General features: G+C 51.1%; 1 protein-coding gene across 14 annotated transcripts in view; it reads right to left on the reverse strand.

Annotated features, from left to right (window-relative positions):
* Positions 1 to 24,199, reverse strand: part of ITGAE (integrin subunit alpha E) — a 95,667-nt gene that overhangs the window by 70,149 nt on the left and 1,319 nt on the right. For all 14 annotated transcript variants that reach the window (XR_012425131.1, XR_012425130.1, XR_012425132.1 and 11 more), the window contains exon 2: positions 7,017 to 7,137. Coding sequence is in view for 11 of the 14 variants with exons in the window: in XM_065532609.1 (XP_065388681.1) it covers positions 7,017 to 7,137 (121 nt within the window). In the remaining 3 variants the exon portion in view is untranslated. The remainder of the gene's footprint in view (positions 1 to 7,016; positions 7,138 to 24,199) is intronic.

The raw sequence follows: 24,199 nt of genomic DNA on the forward strand, positions 1-24,199 counted from the left end.
GCATGAGCCACCATGCCCGACCTTATTTAGTATTTTGTATTTACATTTTTAATAATCTTTTTAACTTGTCACTGACTTGAAGTTCACATCTTGCCTTTACCCAGCTGTAACCTGTCCTGTTCTCAGGGTCTATTTCTTCTTCTTCTATTTTATTTTTTTTGAGATGGAGTCTCATTCTGTCACCCAAGCTGGAGTGCAATGGCGTGATCTCGGCTCACGGCAACCTACGCCTCCTGGGTTCAAGCGATTCTCCTGCCTCAGCCTCACAAGTAGCTGGGATTACAGGTGCCTGCCACCACGCCCAGCTAATTTTTATTATTTATTTATTTATTGTATCTTTAGTAGAGATGGGGTTTCACTATATGTTGGCCAGGCTGGTCTTGAACTGACCTCAAGTGATCTGCCGGCCTCAGCCTCCCAAAGTGCTGGGATTACAGGTGTGAGCCCCTGCCCAGCCCTGAGGGTCTATTTCCATGTCTGCTGTCTGTCCCACTCATACCTTCTGTGGCAACCAAAACCCATGATGCTGCCGGCCCTGGTCTCTTACATTTTAGGAGAGGCAATGTGAGTGAGAGGCACACGTCATTCTCAAGCAGGAGCCCAGCCCCTTCCTTTTTCTAGGGCCGAGTCGGCCAGCCAGCGCACTTCCTGCCCCGTGCAGCAGGCCCGTGGTCTCAGGCCCCACCATCTGCAGCAGGGACCCAGAACTGCCTCCCACCACATCCTCCTCCCCAGCACGTTCAAGCCTGGGAGCCCCTCTCTGCTTCAGCAGGTGTTCAGGGACGTTTGCTGTTCAGGGAGCCCCGCTGGGCCCTCCCGCAGCCCCTGGCGGACTCAGAGCCCTGGGCACCACGGGTTTCAAACTCTCTCCTGCACCCTGGCCTCTACGCTTCTGAGGGAGGGGCTGTGAACGTCGGTGGGACCTGGAGCTGGGGCGTGGGGTCGCTGGGGTATTGGTGGGAGGGAACTGGGCAGGAGACGGTTACAGAAAATGCTGACTGAAACCTGCTCATGCACCGCGAACAGTTTGGAAAACTGCGGAACCAACTGCATAACTTCTGACCCAGCAACTCCACTCCTGAGCCCATATGCCCTCCCCCAACATGAGTACATTCTTTGGGATCAACTCTGAGGGGTAAAAAAAAGAAAAAGAAAAAAAAAATTCATCCAGCAAAAGGAGGTGCACACCAGTGCTATTCCTCACAGCCCAAGGAAACTGCCCAAATGCCAGTCATCAGTACTGTTCACACAATGGGATACCCCAGAAGCCAAAAGAAGAACCGCCTCGGGCAACACGGTGGATGAAATTCACGGGCCTTATGTGGAGGGAGAGGAGCCCGACAGCGGGGCACACACTGTATGCCTCATTGATGTTAAATTCAACACCAGGCGAGACTAATCCACAGAGATGAAAGGCGGCTGGAAGTTCCTCTTGGCAGCAGATGCGTCTGGAAGGGAGTGCAGGGCTTAGAGGAGGCTTAGGCGAGGCAGCTCACGCGCCCTGGATCTGCACGCTGCTTACACGGTGCTTCACTCTGTGGACATTCACTGAGCTGCATGCTTGTGAGGTGTGCAGCTTTCCTTCCTTCCTTCCCTTTTCTTTCTTTTTTCCTTCTTTCCTTCCTTCCTTCCCTCCCTCCCTCCCTTCCTTCCTTCTTTTTTTTTTTTTTTTTTTTTTTTTTTTTTGAGACGGAGTCTCGCTCTGTCGCCCAGGCTGGAGTGCAGTGGTGCGATCTCGGCTCACTGCAAGCTCCGCCTCCCGGGTTCCCGCCATTCTCCTGCCTCAGCCTCCCGAGTAGCTGGGACTACAGGCGCCCACAACCGCGCCCGGCTAATTTTTTGTATTTTTAGTAGAGACGGGGTTTCACCGTGGTCTCGATCTCCTGACCTTGTGATCCGCCCGCCTCGGCCTCCCAAAGCGCTGGGATTACAGGCGTGAGCCACCGCGCCCGGCAGCCTTCCTTCCTTCTTCTTTCAACAGAGTTTCATTCTTGTTGCCCAGGCTGGAGTACAATGGTGCGGTCTTGACTCACTGCAACCTCCGCCTCCCAGGTTCAAGCGATTGTTCTGCCTCTCCCAAGTAGCTGGGATTACAGGCACCCACCACCATGCCCAGCTAATTTTTGTATTTTTAGTAGAGATGGGGTTTCACCATGGTGGACAGGCTGGTCTTGAACTCCTGACCTCAGGTGACCCGCCCGCCTCGGCCTCCCAAAGTGCTGGGATTACAGGCGTGAGCCACCGTGCCCGGCCGGGTGTGCATTCTTCTGTATGGTATATGTTGATAAAAATTTTACCCAAACCAAACACAATCTTGAGCTTTAATTCATCTTCCTGCCACGCAAAACTCCCTGAAAACGTCACCGCCCCTCCTGGCTTCAAACCGTCTGACTCCTCCAAACCCTCAGTGCCTGGGTGACAAGCACCACCCACCTCTCCCAGCTCCCTCTGACTCCTCCAAACCCTCAGTGCCTGGGTGACAGGCACCATCCACCTCTCCCAGCTCCCTCCTCTGACTCCTCCAAACCCTCAGTGCCTGGGTGACAAGCACCACCCACCTCTCCCAGCTCCCTCTGACTCCTCCAAACCCTCGGTGCCTGGGTGACAGGCACCGCCCACCTCTCCCAGCTCCCTCCTCTGACTCCTCCAAACCCTCAGTGCCTGGGTGACAGGCACCGTCCACCTCTCCCAGCTCCCTCTGACTCCTCCAAACCCTCAGTGCCTGGGTGACAGGCATCGCCCACCTCTCCCAGCTCCCTCCTCTGACTCCTCCAAACCCTCAGTGCCTGGGTGACAGGCACCGTCCACCTCTCCCAGCTCCCTCTGACTCCTCCAAACCCTCAGTGCCTGGGTGACAGGCATCGCCCACCTCTCCCAGCTCCCTCCTCTGACTCCTCCAAACCCTCAGTGCCTGGGTGACAGGCACCGCCCACCTCTGCCCGCTTCCTTTTCTGCTCTCAGCTTTAGCCGCAGGTCATTTTCTCAGTTTCCTGACCTTACGCAGCCGGCCTCCAGGCTTCTGACCAAGCTGTTCTCTGTGCCTGCAATCCCCTTCCTGTTCCTTCTCATGCTAATTCCCACTCACCCTGCAAATCCTAGCAGACGCGGATGACCACACCTGCCTCCATACTCCCCCCGTGCCTCGGACGTCCCCCACCAGGGCTGTTATTTTGTGAGGTCCTTGTCTCTCTTGTCATTGTCTGGCTTGTGTTTCCCTCATGAGCCCAGGAGTTCCATGAAGGCAGTGACCATGTCTCCCTTACTCTCTTATTCCCGAAATATTGCCTGGTACTGAGTAAATGCTCCATCAATACTGAATGAATGAATGAATGAATTGGCCCCACCCTTAACACTTCAATCTAATGGTGACCACACTTTTTTTTTTTGAGACGGAGTCTCGCTCTGTTGCCCAGGCTGGAGTGCAGTGGCGCAATCTCGGCTCACTGCAAGCTCCGCCTCGCGGGTTCAAGCGATTCTCCTGCCTCAGCCTCCCGAGTAGCTGCGATTACAGGCACCCGTCACCACGCCCAGATAATTTTTGTATTTTTAGTAGAGACGGGGCTTCACCGTATTGGCCAGGCTGGTCTCGAACTCCTGACCTCAAGTGATCCGCCCACCTCGGCCTCCCAAAGTGCTGGGATTACAGGCATGAGCCACGGCGCCTGGCAATGACCAGACTTTTGACTGCACCAATGAAACGAGGATCCAGAAAGGACTCTCTAGTGACGCTGGAAACACTGAGCTCTGTTTCCCCTGCAACTCTCACGACACAAAACAGTCCAGTGACCCCAGGTGAGTGGGGCTTTCCCTCCACACCAGGCAAGCAGTCCTTAGGCAGCCAACTGCAGCTGAGGGTCCTCACTTCAACTCAATTCCAACATGCTCCATTCGGAGGTAGCATCAGACCTCACAGGTCGAGGTCTCAGTCCCACAAGACCGTCCCCCACTTCTGAGGCCAATCACAAGACCCTAGTTATTTTACCTGTGCTTGTGACCAACCAAATATATCAGGGTTCCTGTGACTCCCTTCTTGGGTTCGATTTATTTGCTAGAGTGGCTCAGAGAACTTAGAGAAGCACTTATTTACATTTACTGGTTTATGATAAAGGACATTACAGGCTGGGTGCCTTGGCTCATGTCTGTAATCTCAGCACTTTGGGAGGCAGAGGCAGGCGGATCACGAGGTCAGGAGTTCAAGACCAGCCTGGCCAACATTGGTTAAACCCCGTCTCTACGAAAAATACAAAACTCAGCTGGGCGTGGTGGTGCGCACCTGTAATCTCAGCTACTAGGGAGGCTGAGGCAAGAGAATCGCTTGAACCCAGTGGTTGCAGTGAGCCGAGATCATGCCCCTGCACTCCAGCCTGGGTGGCAGAGCCAGACTCTGCCTCAAAAAAAAAAAAAAAAAAAAAAGGATATTACAAAGGATACAGATGAGGAGATGTATAAGGCAAAGTGGGGGTGAGGGGCAAAGCTTCCATACCCTCTCCGGGGCTACCCTCCAGAAACTTCCATGTGTTCCACTACCCAGAAGCTCCCCAAACCCTGTCCTTTTGAGTGTTTATGGAGGCCTCATTACATAGGCATGATTGATGGAATCATTGGCCACTGGTGATCAACTAAACCTTCAGCCCCTCCCCCTCCCGGAAGATGGGGGTGTGCGGCTGAAAGTCCAACCCTCTGATCCTGCTGGGGTCTCTCCAGTGACCAGCCCCCCTTTTGAAGCTATCTGGGGGCTGCCGGTCACCTGTCAACTCATTAGCAAAGAAAAAGACATCTATTACTTTGGAGATTCCAAAGATTTTAGGAGTATATGCCAGAAAATGGGACCAAATATTTATTTTGAGACCAAATACATTTTTATGTGTTATACTGTAAAATATGTATTCAGTCTTGGAATACCAAATACACATTTCACAGTATCAGAGGATCCACGTCTGCCTGGCTGTCGGGGTCATGGCCCAAGTCCCAGGGCCTGTGAGGCTGCCTCAGGAGCCACCACGACCCACCCATCCTCTATCAAGCAAAGCTCCTGCCCTGCCCAGCCAGGAACCCTGAGCTCCTCACCTGGCTCTGCCCCAGTGCCTGTTTGAACCCTGGGCTCACTTGCTCCGGTATGCTGGGTATGAAGGAAACCCTTGACCACTGACCAGAAGCAAAGCAATTGGATGGGCTGGGGTGGGGTGAGGAGGTCACCATCCTAGGCTGGGCCTGCAGTGGGAGAGTATACACAGGAAAAGCCCTACGACCACCCAGAAAAAAATGGGGGAGAAATCACTGCTTTGGATTGAAATCAATGACAGAGACGTAACAGCAATATGTAATACATAAACCTTGACCAGATCTGGCTTTAAAACTACACAGCTCTAGAAGTCATTTCGGGGCTGGGCACGGTGGCTCACACCTGTAATCCCAGCACTTTGGGAGGCCGAAGTGGGCAGATCATTTGAGGTCAGGAGTTCAAGACCATCCTGGCCAACATGGCGAAACCCTGTTTCTACTAAAAATACAAAAAATTAGCCTGGCGTGGTGGCGCACACCTGTAGTCCCAGCTACTTAGGAGGCTGAGGCAGGAGAATCGCTTGAACCCAGGAGGCGGAGGTTGCAGTGAGCCAAGATCACGCCATTGTACTCCAGCCTGGGTGACAGAACAAGACTGTCTCCAATAAATAAATAAGTCATTTTGGTGACAACACGGGAAATTGAAATGAGCCTCAGATCTCATGACCCTTTATGCCAGAGCTTCTCCTAACTACAGACATACTCCTACATCAGCACATGGCCACCATCGCCATCTGAGGGAATGCATATTTTACTTACTTCTTTTTTTTTTTTGAGACAGGGTCTCGCTCTGTCACCCAGGCTGAACTGCAGTGGCACAATCGTGGTTCACTGCAGCGGCACAATCGTGGTTCACTGCAGCCTCGACTCCCCTGGGCTCAGGCAATTCTCTCACTTCAGCCTCCCAAGTAGCTGGGACGGACTACAGGCTTAAGTCACCATGTCCGGCTGAATTTTTAATGTTTTTTGTAGACAGGGTCTCACTATGTTACCCAGGCTGGTCTTGAACTCCTGGGCTCATGTGAGCCACCCACCTTGGCCTCCCAAAGTGCTGGGATTACAGGTGAGCCACTGCACCCGCCAACCTTTGTATATTAAACTCTACAACTTGCCTTTTGCAACTCACAGTATGTTTCCAGATGGATCCAGGTAAACAACCATTGCACTGGCTTCATTCAGGGGGTCTGCTTTTAGTATAGCATTGTATGAGTTATATCAGTATTTTTCCCATTTTCCTAATGAGGAATATTGTCAGTCTTCCATGATTCCAAACAATCCTACCACAAACATTTTTTGTTTGTTTATTTTTCTTTTTCTGAGACAGAGTTCTCGCGCCGTCACCCAGGCTGGAATGCAATGGCACGATCTCGGCTCACTACAGCCTCCACCTCCTGGGTTCAAGCAATTCTCCTGCCTCAGCCTCCCAAGAATCTGAGATTACAGGCGCCCGCCACCACTCCCAGCTAATTTTTTTTTTTTAGTGGAGACAGGGTTTCGCTAGGTTGGCCAGCCTGGTCTCGAACTCCTGACCTCAGGTGATCCACCGGCCTCAGTCTCCCAAAGTGTTGGGATTACAGGCGTGAGCCACGGTGCCAGGCCCAGTTTTTTCTTTGTTATTTTTTGTTTCCAAATGTTCTATATTGAACATGTGTTACTTCCATAAGGAACAAAAGAGCCTTAATATGCATTATTTTAAAATTGTCTTTAAGTCCACCCTCCCCCTGGGCAATGGAACAGGGAGAGGCCCAGTGAGGCACGGGGCTGGGGTTCTGTGGACCCCACAGACTGGCCGAATGCCCACAGCCTCTCTCACGCCTTCTCTCTTTCTCCTGCATGCCCTTCTGAAAGAGAAAGTTCCTCTCCTGACTGTGGGGTGGGGTGCCATGGCCGTCCCTGGGGCCCATCTCAGGTTCCCCGGAAGCCCCCTCAGTCTGAAGGCCTCCTGCCCTACTCACCAGGTGTGGTTGGTGCCAGGGTCTTGGTGCAGAAGGGAGCTGAGCACGAAAGGGGCACCTCCCTTGGGCGTGAGCCAGGGCCGGGCCACATCCACATTGAAGGCTGCCAGCGGGGCCAGGCCTGGGGGGAAAAGAGGAGCGTTTAATGAAAGAGGCCTTTTACTCCCATGATTCCAGCAAATCCTGTGGCGTCTTTAACCCTGTTTTACAGCTGAGAAAAGTGAGACTCCCCAAGGATCTTTGTGTGTGAGAGAGAAAGACTAGACGCAGGTGTATCTGACCCAGAGCCTCTGATTCTCCTACTAAACCAAGCTGTACCAGTACCCGAGCCCCCGTCCTCCAAGAAGCCACGCCTAGCTCTCCCCAAAGAAGCACTTCCTGCCTCCTCACGTCAGCTCCGCACCGGACACGCGGAACGTACTCACATTACCGCGTCTTGTACCGAAGTGACAGTAGACTGTGAGCCCCAGGAAGAGGGCCTGCGTATGTTCTATGTACCCCTTCAAGCGACCCAAGAGAAAACATGTGTCCCCAAAACTGCCTGCACAAGAATGTTTTATTCGGAAGAGCCCCAAACTGCAAAGAACCCGAATGTCCATCAACAGGAGAATATGGAAAAACCCACTGTGGTGTATTCCTACGATAGGATCCTACTCAGAGGTAAAGAGGAATGAACAACAGATAGAGCAGCGTGACGAATCTCAAAAATCATTATGCTGGCCGGGCGCGGTGGCTCACGCCTGTAATCCCAGCACTTTGGGAGGCCGAGGCAGCTGGATCGCTGGAGGTCAGGGGGTTTGAGACCAGCCTGGCCAACCTGATGAAACCCGTCTCTACTAAAAACGCAAAAATTAGCTGGGCGTGGTAGTACGTGCCTTTAATCCCAGCTACTCGGGAGGCTGAGGCAGGAGAATTGCTTAAACCTGGGAGGCGGAGGTTGCAATGAGCCGAGATTACACCACTGCACTCCAGCCTGAGCAACAGAACGAGACTCCGTCTCAAAACAACAACAACAATCATTATGCTGAGTGGCAGAAGGCCTTACATCTTTCTTCTTTCTTCTCATTTATTTGTTTTTTTTTTTTTTTTTAATTTATTTACAGCAGAATAGGCTCACGAATTCTATTTTATTCAATGGTTATAATCTGTTATCACCATATTGGTTCTTAAATTGTCCCTTATTTGGCCTTTCCATGAAGGAATAATTGGTATTGGATTAATTATTTCACCATAAACAACTAGAACACTAGACAAAACGGATAAAACGTTTTCAGACATTTGACAACAGGCAGCGCAGGGCAGTGATCTCTAGAAAACACGAACAAATAACACGAGCCCTGTCATTACCCTCAGCTTTCTTTCTGGAGGAATTTTATGACCTTGATGCAGGGAAAGGGAATTCAAGCAGAGCACAGCAGATTTGTTGAGCGAAGGCAACAAAAATCATATTGTATAACTCCATTTATATGAGGTTCCAGAACCAGCAAAACTAAATCTATAGTAAAAAGAAAAAAAATGCCTAAGAAGATGAGACTAACTGGGAAGGGACTAGAAGGAACTTTCTGGAATTATGAAAATATTCTGTATCTTGATGGGTGTTTGAATTACCAAGGTGTGCATGTGTTAAAGCACATTCAATGAATGGTCCACTTAGAATTTGTGCATGTCACTGTATGTAAATATTACCTTACAAAAGAAACGCAGACACATTTTGTTGATATGTATGCTGAAATGTTTAGAGTTGAATTATACGTAAGTCAGCAATTTATTTTTATTTAGTTCTTTTTTTTGAGATGGGGTCTCGCTCTGTCTCCCAGGCTGGAGTGCAGTGGTGCAATCTTGGCTCACTACAACTTCTGTGTCCCAGGTTCAAGCGATTCTTCTGTCTCAGCCTCCCACGTAGCTGAGATTACAGGTGCCTGCCAACACGCCCAGCTAATTTTTGTATTTTTAGTAGAGACAAGGTTTCACCATGTTGGCCAGGCTGGTCTCGAACTCCTGACCTCAAGTGATCCACCTGCCTTGGGCTTCCAAAGTGCTGGGATTACAGGTGTGAGCCGCCACATCCAGCCTGCAATTTACTTTAAAATGCATAAAAATATAAGATGGCTTGCTGGATGGGTAGATAGATATATGTGATAAAACAAATATGCAAAAGTGTTGATGACTGTCAAATTTAAGTGTGGTGATGCAGTTGTCCACTGTATAATTTTTCAACTTTTCTATGTATTTGAAATTTTTCATTTAACATTTTTTGGGGAAAAATAGGTATTGAAAGATTACCTCCCAAAGAGATTTTGCCAAGTCATACTCCAACCACAGCATGGGAGAAGGCTTGTCTCCCCACAGTGTTGCCTGGACTGACTGTGAAGACATTTTCATCCTTATTTTAAGAGTATCTCACCATCTTGTTCCAAAATTATTTTTTACTTTTTTTTTTTTTTTTGAGATGGAGTTTCACTCTTGTTGCCCAGGCTGGAGTGCAATGACACGATCTCAGCTCACCACAACCTCTGCCTCTCAGTTTCAAGCGATTATTCTGCCCCAGCCTACCGAGTAGCTGGGATTACAGGCATGCGCCACCACGCCTGGCTAATTTTTGTATTTTTAGTAGGGATGAGGTTTCACCATGTTGGTCAGGCTGGTCTCAAACTCCCAATCTCAGGTGATCCGCCCGCCTTGGCCTCTCAAAGTGCTGGAATTACAGGCATGAGCCACCACGCCCGGCCAATTTTTGTATTTTCAGTAGAGACGGAGTTTCTCCATTTTGGTTAGGCTGGTCTCGAACTCCCGACTTCAGATGATCCGCCCCCCCCACCTTGGCCTCCCAAATATTTTTTACTTTTTATTTTATTAAGACAAGATCTCACTCTTTTGCCCAGGCTGGAGTGCAGTGGCGCGATCTTAGCTCACTGCCACCTTCACCTCCCAGGATCAAGCGATTCTCCTGCCTCAGCCTCCCAAGTAGCCAGGATTACAGGTGTGCACCACCACGCCCAGCTAATTTTTGTATTCTCAATAGAGACAGGTTTTTACCGTGTTGGCCAGGCTGGGCTCGAACTCCTGACCTCAGATGATTCAGCCTCTCAAAGTGCTGGGATTACAGGTGTGAGCCACTGCTCCCATCTCTAATATATATTTACATGGGAAAAAAGCAAGATGAAGTCCAGTTTACAGACTTACCTGTTCAAGTACTGTTCAATTAACGACTTTCGCCATAAACACTCTTAAAAAGCTATACAACTTCTTGGCAACACTCCTTTTTTTGGTTGAGTGACTTTTTCATCTCTAAATACACTGGGTAAACATGATATAAGGAATGACATTTGACATTACACTCTCACATGAAGACACACTCACTGATTTACTGTGCAACAGTTTCTAGTCCAACACCACCATATGGAACAAATCTGCATTGCATGTCATGTTTGGATAAATCCCAAATGCCTGCTTTTGCTTATGTACGCCGATCGCAAGGGCTGAAGCTTCTATGATTCTGAAGTGGGATGAGCGCACAGGCTATTTCCATGTGTTTGGAAGTGCTTTTGGGTTCAGTATTTATTTTGCCCTCAAGGTGTTTCTCTGTGACTTTTGCTATGACTTCATTTTTTATTTTTATTTTTTGAGATGGAGTCTCACTCTGTCGCCCAGGCTGGAGTGCAGTAGCGTGATCTTGGCTCATGGGTTCGAGCAATTCTCCTGCCTCAGTCTCCGGAGTAGGTGGGATTACAGGCGCACGCCACCACGCCCGGCTAATTTTTTGTATTATTAGTAGAGACGAGGTTTCACCATGTTGGCCAGGCTGGTCTCGTACTCGTCCTGACCTCAAGTGACCCGCCCACATTAGCCTCCCAAAGTGCTGGGATTACAGGTGTGAGCCACCACACCTAGCCCCCACTGTCAAATCTTGTCTTCTTCTTTTAATAAGGCCAATAAACCTTCATTACAATAAATTGTATATGGAAACTGTATTTTTATATTCAAAGTATTGTTTTTATTCATCTAAACTTGTTTTATTGGTCAATGAATACATTTTCCTAACAGTAAAAATCATCTGAGTATCTTCGGTTGGGTGGAATGCATCACAATTTTTTTAATGAAATCGATGCAAATATTTTTTCCAGTTAATGGTTGTTTACTTAGCAGTAGAGGTTTCAGAAAGAAAGTAAAATCATTACATGAAGGACAAGTATATAAACGACACTAGCTTCTGTATAAGGAAGGGAAGGAAATACATGCACACAAATATGTTGTTTTTAATTCACTAGGAAGATGTGACAATTTTAAATCTGTATGTATCCAGTAACATTTCAAAATATAAAAGCAAAAATTGAATTCAAAGGAAAAATACAAAACACTACAATGAAAGCGGGAGACTTCACTTCAACAATCCTTTTATGTTAACTACAAAAGCAGAGCAAAAACTGGGCAGGATATAGAAGACAGGAATAACACAATTAGCAAACTTGACCTGACAAACAGAACGCTGTACCCAACAATGGAAAAATAAACATTTTTTTCTTTTTTTTCTTTCCTTTTTTGTTTTTTTTTTGTTTTGAGACGGAGTCTCACTCTGTCACCCAGGCTGGAGTGCAGTGGCGCGATCTTGGCTGACTGCAACCTCCGCCTCCTGGGTTCAAGCGATTCTTCTGCCTCAGCCTCTTGAGAACCTGGGACTACAGGCGCACACCACCATGCCTGCCTAATTTTTCTATTTTTAGTAGAGACGGGGTTTCACCATGTTGGCCAGGATGGTCTCAATCTCTTGACCTTGTGATCTACCTGCCTCGGCTTCCCAAAGTGCTGGGATTACAGGTGTGAGCCACCGTGCCCGGCCCTCAGAAACATTATTTTCAAGTACATGTGAAACATTTACCAAAATTGACCATATGCTAGGTCACAAAGCCTCAATAAATATCAATGAATTGAAATAACTCAGAATATGTTCTCTGACTATACTGGAATTTAAACCAATAACAAAAAGAAAACTAGAGGCCCGGCACAGTGGCTCGCGCCTGTAATCCTAGCACTTTGGGAGACTGAGGCAGGCAGATTGCTTAAGCTCAGGAGTTTGAGACCAGCCTGGGCAATACAGTGAGACTCCGTTTCTACAAAAAAATAAACAAATTAGCTGCCCACAGTGGCGTCTGCCTGTGGTCCTGACTACTTGGGAGGCCGAGGTGGGAGAATCACTTGAGCTCAGGAAGTTGACGCTGCTTTGTCATTCAGGCTGGAGTGCTGTGGTGCGATCAAGACTCACGCGGCCTCAACTTCCTGGGCTCAAGCAATTCTCCCGCCTCAGCCTCCCCAGTAGCTGGGATTGCAGGCACGCGCCACCACACCCAGCTAAGTTTTGTATTTTTAGCAGAGATGGAGTTCGCCCTGTTGGTCAGGCTGGTCTTGAACTCCTGATCTCAAGTAATCCGCCTCCCTCGGCCTCCCAAAGTGCTGAGATTACAGGCGTGAGCCACTGCGCCCAGTATTAAATTTAGTTTTCATTTGTTCATCTGGCCTTTATAAAAATGGCAAGAAAAATTTCTTTTTTTATGGATAAATTATTACTAATAAATGTAGGAAGAATAATAGAACCGAACTATTTGGTGAGTCCTAATGAAACACAATAATTAATTCACGCCAGGATCATCAATAGGTAAAACTACTAAATGAGAGTCTGATAGACTAACTTTACAATTAGGCTGACACCACCGGAGCCCACTACTCCATATTCACATCCCCAGGAGTGGGGCTCCCAGGCATAAGTCCTTCTCGGTGTGACACCCTAGGAAGGATCTAAGGGCCCAAGACTCTGCATTTCCAACAAGCTTGTAAGGGATGCCCACACTGCTGGTCTTCAGACCACATTCTGAGTACTAAGGCTTTAAAATACTTCAGTGAAGAAAAGAAAAAGAAGGGCTGGGCGCAGTGGCTCACGCCTGTAATCCCAGCACTTTGGGAGGCTGAGGTGGGCGGATCACCTGAGGTCAGGAGTTCAAGACCAGCCTGGCCAACACGGTGAAACTCCATCTCTACTAAAAATACAAAAGTTAGCCGGGCATGGTGGCGGGCGCCTGTAATCCCAGCTGCTTGGGCAGGAGAATCACTTGAACCCAGGAGGTGGAGGTTGCAGTGAGCCGAGATCGCACCATTGCACTCTAGCCTGGGTGACAGAGCGAGACTCTGTCTCAAACACACATATACACACACACACACACACACACACAAAAGAAAAAGCAGTTAAATAACTGTAGGAAGTGGGGCAAAATCCTCACGATTGCTTAGTGTATGATCGCCAGAAAACTGAAACCTGATGTTAAACTTCCAGTTTCTAGGCAATTTGGGGAATAAAAAGACAAATCCCGCCGGGCGCAGTGGCTCACGCCTGTAATCCCAGCACTTTGGGAGGCCGAGACGGGCGGATCACGAGGTCAGGAGATCGAGACCATCCTGGCTAACACGGTGAAACCCCATCTCTATTAAAAATACAAAAAACTAGCCGGGCGCGGTGGCGGGCGCCTGTAGTCCCAGCTATTCGGGAGGCTGAGGCAGGAGAATGGCCTGAACCCGGGAGGCGGAGCTTGCAGTGAGCCGAGATCGTGCCACTGCGCTCCAGCCTGGGTGACAGAGCGAGACTCCGTCTCAAAAAAAAAAGACAAATCCCACCAAGAGGAAGCAAACACACGAATCCCGAATGTAGATGTTCTGCAACACCCTGACCAAACTCTGCACTAAATCAAAGACATGAAAGCAGAAAATGGGAATGGGGGTGCACTCTAGACAGAAAGAGCCACAGCAACCACATGTAATGTGTGGACCTTGTTTGGATCTTGCTTTGAACAAACCAACTGTTAAAAAGACATTTTGAGGCCGGGCGCGGTGGCTCACGCCTGTAATCCCAGCACTTCGGGAGGTGGAGGCGGGCGGATCACCTGAGGTCAGGAGTTGAGGACCAGCCTGGCTAACATGGTGAAACCCTGACTCTACTAAAAATACAAAAATTAGCCAGGCATCTCGGCGCACACCTGTAGTCCCAGCTACTCGGGAGGCTGAGGCAGGAGAATTGCTTGAACCTGGGTGGTCGAGGTTGCAGTGAGCTGAGATGGTGCCACTGCACTCCTGCCTGGGCTACTGAGTGAGACTCCACCTTAAAAAAAAAAAAAAAAAAGATACTTTGAGACAGTGAGATTTGTATATGAACTAAGTATTTGGAATTAGATGATACTAAAGAATTATCATAAATTTAGTTAGGTGGTAAGAACATTATGGCTATTTAAGAAAATGTCCACGTTCTTTATTTTTATTTTTGAGATGGAGTCTTACTCTGTCACCCAGGCTGGAGTGCGGTGGTACGATCTGGGCTCACTGCAACCTCTATTTCCTGGGTTCAAGTGATTCTCCTGCCTCAGCCTCCTGAGTAGCTAGGATTACAGGGGTGTACCACCATGCCCAGCTAATTTTTGTATTTTTAGTAGAGACGGGGTTTCGCCATGTTGGCCAGGCTGGTCTTGAACTCCTGACCTTAGGTGATCCGCCTGCCTCGGCCTCCCAAAGTGCTGGGATTACAGGCGTGAGCCACTGCGCCTGGCCCCTGATGGTCTTTAGAAATGAAAATGTCCATGTTTTTTGGGAGTGAAATGACACGATGTTTGGGGTTTGGTTTAAAATCATGTTTCTGAAGCATTAACATGCAAATGAATCATCAGAGATCTTGGTAAAATGCAGATTCTGACTCAGCAGGTAATGAATCAGAGTGGGGCCGAAAGTCTGTTCCAACAAGCTCCCAGATGATGCCGAAACTGCTGGTCCTCAGATCACATTTTGAGCAGCCAGGCTTTAAATACTTTGACAACGAAAATGAAAAAGGGAACACAAAATAAATTCAGGCTGTGTGGCCGGATCTTGATCATTGTGTCATCCGCTTGATGGACATATTGGCTTTACTATAGTTATCTTGTTTACCTGTGTACATGCTTAAGATTTTATTATCCAAAAATTCCAGACTTGAGGAGGAGCCTGGGGAGAGGGCTCTGAGGCCAGGCCCTGTATCTCTCATCTCTCCATTTCCAGGCCATTTCCCTGAGTCTGGCACAAAGTGGATATCTATATTTAATTTAATTTTATTTATGGATTTATTCTTTGAGATGGAGTCTGGCCCTGTTGCCCAGGCTGGAGTGTAGTGGTGCGTTCTCGGCTCACTGCAGCCTCTGCCTCCCAGGTTTAAGCAATTCTTCTGCCTTGGCCTCCCAAGTAGCTGGCATCACAGGTGTGCGCCACCATGCCTGGCAAATTTTTGTATTTCTAGTAGAGTTGGGGTTTCTCCATGTTGGCCAGGCTGGTTTCAAACTCCTGACCTCAGGTGATCCACCACCTTGGCCTCCCAAAGTGCTGGGCTTACAGGTGTGAGTCCCCATGCCCAGCCTGATATCTATATTTTATTCCTTTTTCTTTATACCTCTCCTTGCCTGGAATGATTTGTGGTGATTCATAAAAATACATAATACAGGTAAGATAAACGCTTGCTTAAAATAATGGGGCAGGCAGAAAAGGACAGAAGGAAAATGATAGTTTAAAAAAAGAGGGGGATACAATAAACCAGGAAGGAGGCCAACAGCTAACATGTAGATCAAGCAGTGCCAGCACTTTCTTTTTTTTTTTTCTTTTTTTGAGACACAGTCTCGCTCTGTCACCCAGGCTGGAGTGCAGTGGCACGATCTTGGCTCACTGCAACCTCTGCCTCCTGGGTTCAAGCAATTCTCCTGCCTCAGCCTACCGAGTAACTGGGACTACAGGCACCCGCACCACGCCCGGCTCATTTTTGTATTTTTAGTAGAGATGGGGTTTCACCATATTGGCCAGGCTGGTCTCGAACTCCTGACCTTGTGATCCACCTGCCTCAGCCTCCCAAAGTGCTGGGATTACAGGCGTGAGCCACCACGCCCGGCCCAGTGCCAACACTTTCTATCCTGTTCCCCACTCTTGGCTTTGAACACAGCGCTGGCTCACAGCAGAGTTCCTAAAATCCTTTGGCTTAATAAAATCATTTGTTGATTCAATGCATACAGGAATGAATGAAGCTTTCTTGAAGGTGGTATCAACATGAAAAAGATCAGTCAACACCATGCAGTGTCCACAAAATCCAAAAAAGACAACACTGCCAGGCAAAGCACAACCAGTCCTGTTATTTAAACCAGAAAAAAACTGTCCCTAAGGGTCCTCCGTGAGAACACAATGAAGAAACTCTGTACTCCGGCTTTTCCAGAGCTGTGATTTGTGTCCTCCCTGCCACTGCCCCAAAAGTAGAAAGCACAGGAAATACACCCAGACCTGACGTTCTTGTTTGGGGGTCATGGATCCCTTTGAGAATCTTCCCTTTTTTCTTTTTTTTCTTTTTTTTTCTTTTCTCTTTTTTGAGACGGAGTCTGGCTCTGTCGCCCAGGCTGGAGTGCAGTGGCCGGATCTCAGTTCACTGCAAGCTCCGCCTCCCGGGTTTACGCCATTCTCCTGCCTCAGCCTCCCAAGTAGCTGGGACTACAGGCGCCCGCCACCTCGCCCGGCTAGTTTTTTTTTTTTTTGTATTTTTTAGTAGAGACGGGGTTTCACCGTGTTAGCCAGGATGGTCTCGATCTCCTTACCTCGTGATCCACCTGTCTTGGCCTCCCAAAGTGCTGGGATTACAGGCTTGAGCCACCGCACCTGGCCTCTATTTTTTTTTTTAGACAGAGTCTCACTCTGTCGCCCAGGCTAGAGTGCAATGGCACAATTTTCAGCTCACTGCAACCTCTGCCTGCCGGGTTCAAGCGATTCTCCTGCCTCAGCCTCCTGAGTAGCTGGTACCACAGGTGCACACCACCACGCCCGGCTAATTTTTTGTATTTTTAGTAGAGATAGGGTTTCGCCATGTTGGCCAGGATGGTCTCCATCTCCTGACCTCGTGATCCGCCTGCCTCAGCCTCCCAAAGTGCTGGGATTACAGGCGTGAGCCACCGCGCACGGCCTTTTTTTCATTTTGAGTTGGAGTCTCACTCTGTCACCCAGGCTGGAGTGCAATGGCATGATCTCGGCTCACTGCAACCCCCGCCTCCCCAGTTTAAGTGATTCTCCTGTCTGAGTCTCCGGAGTAGCTGGGACTACAGGCGCATGCCAGCATGCCTGGCTAATTTTTATATTTTTAGTAGAGATGGCATTTCACCATGTTAGCCGGGATGGTCTCAATCTCCTGACCTCGTGATCCGCCCACCTCGGCTTCCCAAAGTGCTGGGATTACAGGTGTGAGCCACCGTGCCCGGCCCCCTTTGAGAATTTGATGGAAGCATTGGAGCCCTTCCTGATCCCCTGAGTACACATGTGTACAAAGTCCTCCCCTTGCCTGAAGTGCTCTGCCTCAGCCTGTCTCCTGGCTTCCTCTTCATCCTAATTTTTTTTTTTTTTTTTTTGAGATGGAGTCTCGCTCTGTCACCCAGGCTGGAGTGCAGTGGCCGGATCTCAGCTCACTGCAAGCTCCGCCTCCCGGGTTTACGCCATTCTCCTGCCTCAGCCTCCTGAGTAGCTGGGATTACAGGCGCCTGCCACCGCGCCCGGCTAGTTTTTTGGTATTTTTTAGTAGAGACGGGGTTTCACCGGGTTAGCCAGGATGGTCTCGATCTCCTGACCTTGTGATCCACCCGTCTCGGCCTCCCAAAGTGCTGGGATTACAGGCTTGAGCCACCGCGCCCAGCCAATTTTTTTTTTTTTTTTTTTTTTTTTTTTTTTTGAGACGGAGTCTCGCTCTGTCGCCCAGGCTGGAGTGCAGTGGCTGGATCTCAGCTCACTGCAAGCTCCGCCTCCCGGGTTCATGCCATTCTCCTGCCTCAGCCTCCCGAGTAGCTGGGACTACAGGCACCGCCACCTCGCCTGGCTAGTTTTTTGTAGTTTTTAGTAGAGACGGGGTTTCACCGTGTTAGCCAGGATGGTCTCGATCTCCTGACCTCGTGATCCGCCCGCCTCGGCCTCCCAAAGTGCTGGGATTACAGGCGTGAGCCACCGCGCCCGGCCTTTTTTTTTTTTTTGAGATGGAGTCTTGCTCTTGTCACCCAGGCCAGAGTGCAATGGCATGATCTCAGCTCACTGCAACCTCCACCTCCCGGGTTCAAGCGATTCTCCTGCCTGAGCCTCCAGAGTAGCTGGGATTACAGGCACCTGCCACCACACCCGACTAATTTTTGTATTTTTAGTAGAGATGGGGTTTTGCCATGTTGGTCAGGCTGGTCTCGAACTCCTGACCTTGCAATCCACCCGCCTTGGCCTCCTAAAGTGCTGGAATTACAGCCGTGAGCCACCACGCCCAGCCTCTAATTTTTTTAAAAATTTTTTTGTACAGACGGGGGTCTTGTTATGTTGACCAGGCTGGACTCAAATTCCTGGGCTCAAGTAATCCTCCAGTCTTGGCCTCCCAAAGTGCTGGGATTGCAGGAGTGAGCCACTGTGCTCGGCCTTGTTTCCCTATTGCCAGTGACTGCCCCCCTGCCACCAGTGAGTACCATGAGGGCACACACTGCATCTGCCTTGATTGCCACATTATCTCAGGACCTGGCATGGTGGCCCACACTCGGTAGGTGCTGGGAGAGTGGCCGCTTGCAGCCTACACAGACTCTCAAAGGTTCCAGATCAAGACCCCCAGGCAGGGAAGAAGGTTGTACTGTTCCCGCTGCTCCCTCACCAATCCAGAGCTGAGATAAGGGATGCCCAGTAGGGAGTTTGGGCTCCGGCCCCAGGGCCCACGTCACGTTGAGCCCTGTGCTTCCTGGTCAGCCAGGCTGGGGAAAAAACAGGAGGTCAGCAAACTGCCTAGAGGAGAATTAAAAAGTGCGAGCTGCCAACATGTTACGAGGGGTGAGTGTGGGGCCTTTGTCCCCCTATTTCACTGTTGGTGTAACTGAAAGGCAGGAGTGGAGACCGCAGAGCAAAGTCTAGTCTCCTGTCCTGGGTCTCCGTGGCACCCTCTGCACACTCCTGCCTCCAGGCCTCGGCACAGCTGCTCCCTCCATCCAGCAGGCCTGCTCACCGCTCTCCACCTCCGTCTGCAAAGCCCGTCTTCTGTGGCCCTGCTCAGCCAGCGAGAAGCCAGGAGCCAATCCAGACTCTCAGTCAGAGTAACTCCCGGGTCCCCGAGCCCCCTCAGCACCCTGTGGTCTGTCTGGCTCTGACCGAACCCTGAACCCCCTCAGCATCCTGTGGTCTGTCTGGCTCTGACCAAATTCTGTCTGGATCAGGGTGATCTGTGATTCAGTCTATCTCCCCCGAACTATGATGTGATCTGAGTCACACACAACACCCCCAGCCACAGAGCCCAGCTCAGCACAGGGCCAGGCCCAAAAGAGGCGCCCGAAAAATGTCAGAGTGGGCCAGATATTCCCTTTCCTCACGCCACCCCACCCCCGTGTTCACTCTGTTCAACAGAGAGATCTTGTTCAACAGAGGGTTCTGCTCCCCCAGAGCACCTGTTGCCTTCCAGGCACCACGCTAGGTGCTGGGCTCAGAGAGGGGTGTGGTTTGCACACGGCCCATCGGAAGAGTGAATATTTGCGTCTGGGGCTCAGATTCTGTGTTTGTGCCCGATTCCAAAGCCTTTAGTAAAAGCTGGAGGCACTGAGCGGTTGGTAATCAGAGAGAGGGCAGGGTCACGAATGGCCTCAAGAAGCTGGGCACTGCTCCTGCTGTGCTGGCGGCTCACTGAGCTGCAGCAGAGCTCTGCTTAGAGGGCTGGTAACTAGGTCAGCAAGAGCCTGCTGCGGGGGCACGGTGGCATGAGAAACTGTGTACATGTGTGTGTGTATGCACGTGTGTGTGCATCCGTGTGTGTATGCATGTGTGTGTGCATCCGTGTGCGTGTGTGCATCCATGTGTGCATCCATCCATGTGTGTGCATCCGTGTGCGTGTGTGCATCCATGTGTGCATCCATCCATGTGTGTGCATCCGTGTGCGTGTGTGCATCCATGTGTGCGTGTGTGCATCCATGTGTGCATCCATCCATGTGTGTGCATCCGTGTGTGTACATCCATGTGTGCGTGTGTGCATCCGTGTGTGCATGCATCCGTGTGTGCGTGTGTGCATCCGTGTGCGTGTGCATCTGTGTGGGTGTGCATCCGTGTGTGTCTGCATCCGTGTGCGTGTGCATCTGTGTGTGCATCTGCATGTGTGTGTGCATTGTGTGTGCATCCATATGTGTGTGCATCCGTGTGTGCGTGTCTGCATGCATCCATGTGTGTGCATCCGTGTGTGCATGTGCATGTGTGTGCATCTGTGTGTATCTGTGTATCTGTGTGTGCGTGTGTGCAACCGTGTGCGTGCATCCGTGTGTGCGTGTATGTGTGCGTGTGTGCGTGCATGTGTGCATCTGTGTGTGTGTGCATCTGTGTGTATCTGTGTGCGTGTGTGCATCCGTGTGCGCGTGCATGCGTGTATGCATCTGTGCATGTGTGTGCATCTGTGTGCGTGTGTATCCATGTGTGCGTGTAGTGTGCATCCACGTGTGCGTGCATCCTTGTGTGCTTACGTGTGTGTGTACATCCGTGTGTGTGTGTGTGTGTGTGTGTGTGTGTGTGTGTGGGGTGGGGGAGGTCGCTGTATTTGCTGGGCTTTCCCTGAGAGTCAGCTGGTGCCCAGGTCTGCCAGGCCTGGCTCAGCTTGTTTCCTCGGACTGGACGCACCTCAGGCCTGACAGTTCGCCTTCGAGCTGCGCCTCCATCAGGAAACCACCTCCTGTTGCATTTCCCACCAGGACTCAGAAAACAGCATCGTCTTGGTAGAGGGTCTTGAGTTCAAATCCTCACTGCCTCGGAGTCACTGAAGGGCCCTGGCACCTCCCTTCCGTCTCCCCTCTGGGACACGGGGTTGTGCAGATCCAATGGGGCAACACCCATCCCCAGGTCTGATGCAGGAGGCTCAGCACGTGGAGGCTGAGGTTGGAGAGAGTCACAACCACAGGCGAGGGCTGGCCCTCCCCCTCAAGCCCCCATCGCGTGCTGCAGACTTACAGACACAGCTCCACCGGTGTCTGTCACCGCACTACCCACAGGACCACCTCTCTGAGCTGTCCCCAGCCACAGAGGCCTGCTGAGTCAGACCGAGATCCCCTCCATCCTGTCAGCCACCACTGTCTCCCCTCAACCCTCTGTCTCCCCCAGCACACCGGGCAATTCAAACACGCATTCTCACAGTACAATAAGTACCACTACTCCCAATTTAGGAAACTGAGGCTCATGAGGCATGATTCACCCACATTGATGGCAGGAGCTGCAGACGTGGGACTAGACGCAGGGGTCCTGACACCCAGCCCAGAACACCCAGCCGGGCCTCATGGGAGGGCTGTGCCTCAGAGCCATCTGCAGCGCGCCTGCGCCGGACCACCCAGCCACGGTCCCCCCGCCTCGATCCTCTACACGGAGCCTCATCAACTCCACCCCGAACCTCACGGTCAGCTGAGACCATCTCTCTCCCTCACCCTTCATCTCTCTAATAACAAGAACGGCCAACAGGCCTTGAGCACTACTGTGTGCTGGAAACTAAACATTTCTTTTCTTTTCCTTTTTTTTTTTTTTTTCGAGATGGAGTCTTGCTCTGTCACCCAGGCTGGAGTGCAGTGGCGCCATCTCAGCTCACTGCAACCTCCACCTCCCGGATTCAAGTGATTCTCCTGCCTCAGCCTCCCGAGTAGCTGGGACTACAGGCACCCGCCACCACGCCCAGCTAATTTTTTGTATTTTTAGTAGAGACGGAGTTTCACTGTGTTAGCCAGGATGGTCTCGATCTCCTGACCTTGTGATCTGCCCACCTCGGCCTCCGAAAGTGCTGGGATTACAGGCATGAGCCACTGCACCCGGCCTCTATTTTTTTTCTGAAACGTTGTCTCTGTCTTCTAGGCTGGAGTGCAGCGGCACAATCTCAGCTCACTGCAACCTCCGACTCCTGGGTTCAAGCGATTCTCTTGCCTCAGCCTCCCAAGTAGCTGGGATTACAGGTGCACACCACCATGCCTGGCTAAATTTTGTATTTTTAGGAGATGGGGTTTCACCATGTTGGCCAGGCTGGTCTTGAACTCCTGATCACAAGTGATCTGCCCACCTTGGCCTTTCAAAGTGCTGGGATTACAGGTGTGAGCCACCGCGCCCGGCCAGGAAACTAAACGTTTCTCATGAGTGTCTCCTCCTCCCCACGTCTGCCTTCCCCAGGACCTGTGGATGGGACCGAGGCAGAAGCCTCCTTACGGGCCTCTCCCCCAGATTCCAACTAACACTCAACATACAAGTCTGTCGACACCCCGCTCAAGACCTGTGGCTCCCCACTGCCCTCAGCAGGAATTCCAAGCTCCCCCAGGCCGGCACTCAGGTCCCCACATTCCTCACCCGCCGCTGTGGGCCTCTCGGGCTTGGATGCCCGCATTCCTCCACTCACACCACACCGGCCCCACGCAAGGGGACCTCCCAGAGACGGGCAGGGATGTGGGGCTCCCACACAGCCCACACTCCCCCAGCCAGCTCTCCCACACACACTGCACTCTGCTGGCATTTCACCTTTGCTTGGGCCGCCCCTCGGCCGGGAGTGCCTTTTCCCTACCCCCGTGTTGTGAGACGCTGCTGGGGCTGGAGAGGCTACTGTGTGCACAGCCTGCCTTCTCTTCACACAGGGCGCCAGGACAGGGGTGGCCTTGCCTCTGCCCGCACCTCCAGGCCCCAGCATGTCCCGATTTGGGGCGGGGCTGGAAGGGAAAGCAACACCAGAGGAGACGGCCTTCCACTCCCACTCCCACTCCGCCTCCATCTTCCTACCAACCAGACTCCTCACACCCCAGGGCTTGGTGCCTCCTATTCCCCCTGCAGGGAAGGCCCCTCTGCTCACCCCCAGCCTGTACTTGCCAAGGACCTCCCCATCCTTCAGACCCCACCTCAGATGCCACAGTCTCCCACTCCCCAAGGACGGAGGTTTTCTATCACGCACAGGCCTGGGGTGATGCCCCGGCAGAGCCCCAGACCTCAGCCCGAGTGCGTGCCACCAGCAGAGTGGGCCCTGGACTTCCGGTTCCTTCTTCTTCACCCCTGTAAGGCTTTGGAGGCTGACAGGACAGGCCTCTTCACGCAAGGGTGCAAGGGTGGAAACCCAACCTCTGAGACCCAGGATGGAGAAGTGAGTTGATGTTGTGATTGCAGAATGAGTCAGGGGTGAAGACGGACTTGAGGACGGCAGGTCACAGGGTAACAGGGCATGATGGGGCTGGTGGTCAGGCTGTGGGCAGTTCCAGGATTTCACGGTCTGTCTGCACCCGACTCTTCTAAAATCTCCCTTAGACAATCGCTATTATTCCATCTGCTCTCACGAATAACAAGAAGTAGGCATCACCAGAGCGGGTGGCCTGGAGAGGGTGGAAGGTCAGCGCCAGGCCAGTCCTGGATTCTCTCCAGCCTAAGGAGCCCCGGCCCGGCATGGGATTCAGGGTGCTGGGCCTGGGCCACTGTCTGAGGGAGTCTTTCCTGCCAGCAATTCCCAGGCATTTTCTTTCTCAGGCTCTCCTCAGCCCCCAAGACTCAACGCCACCTCACCTTCTCCAGGAAACTCTCCCGGACTGGTCCGTCCCAGTCTCAGGACCTCACAGCGTGGGGCAGAACTGCAGCAGCTTCGTTTCTGCCACCCACACTGGAGCTGCTGGGGCCCTGCTCTCGACCCCTTCCCATGGCTGAGCTGAGCTGTGGGCTGAGTGGTCTCGTGGCAAGTCTGCTCCATCATTGCTCTCTGCTGCCCATCAGCTCGGGAAGGGCCTAGGCCTCCGAAGAGGGTTGATCAATGCCACCTGCTGGAAAAGGCACTGAGGTGATGAGTGGTGGCCCCAGAGGCTGCAGGAGACAGATGAGCCACAGGAGGATTCTGGAGCTGGGAGGCAGGACAGAGGCCTGGGCCTGAGCCCCGTGTCTATTGTCAGTTGCTTGCAAGCCTGGGTCGTCACTGTCCCCTCTGTGACCCAGTCACCTCCTCTGTACTGGGAGAGGGTAGACAAGAGTCTAGTCTAACCATCTGCTCCAGGTATTCTCAGTCATGGGAGATCAAAGCCACAAGCCATAAAAACAGACTCCTTACACCTCACATGGAACTAAAAACAGAGAAGTCTAAATTGTAAAATAAAAGGAAGTTCAACAAACTGTTGATCTTTCCGTGGTGA

The sequence above is a fragment of the Macaca fascicularis genome, chromosome 16 (genome assembly GCF_037993035.2).
Source record: "Macaca fascicularis isolate 582-1 chromosome 16, T2T-MFA8v1.1".
Classification (NCBI taxonomy): Eukaryota; Metazoa; Chordata; class Mammalia; order Primates; family Cercopithecidae; genus Macaca; species Macaca fascicularis.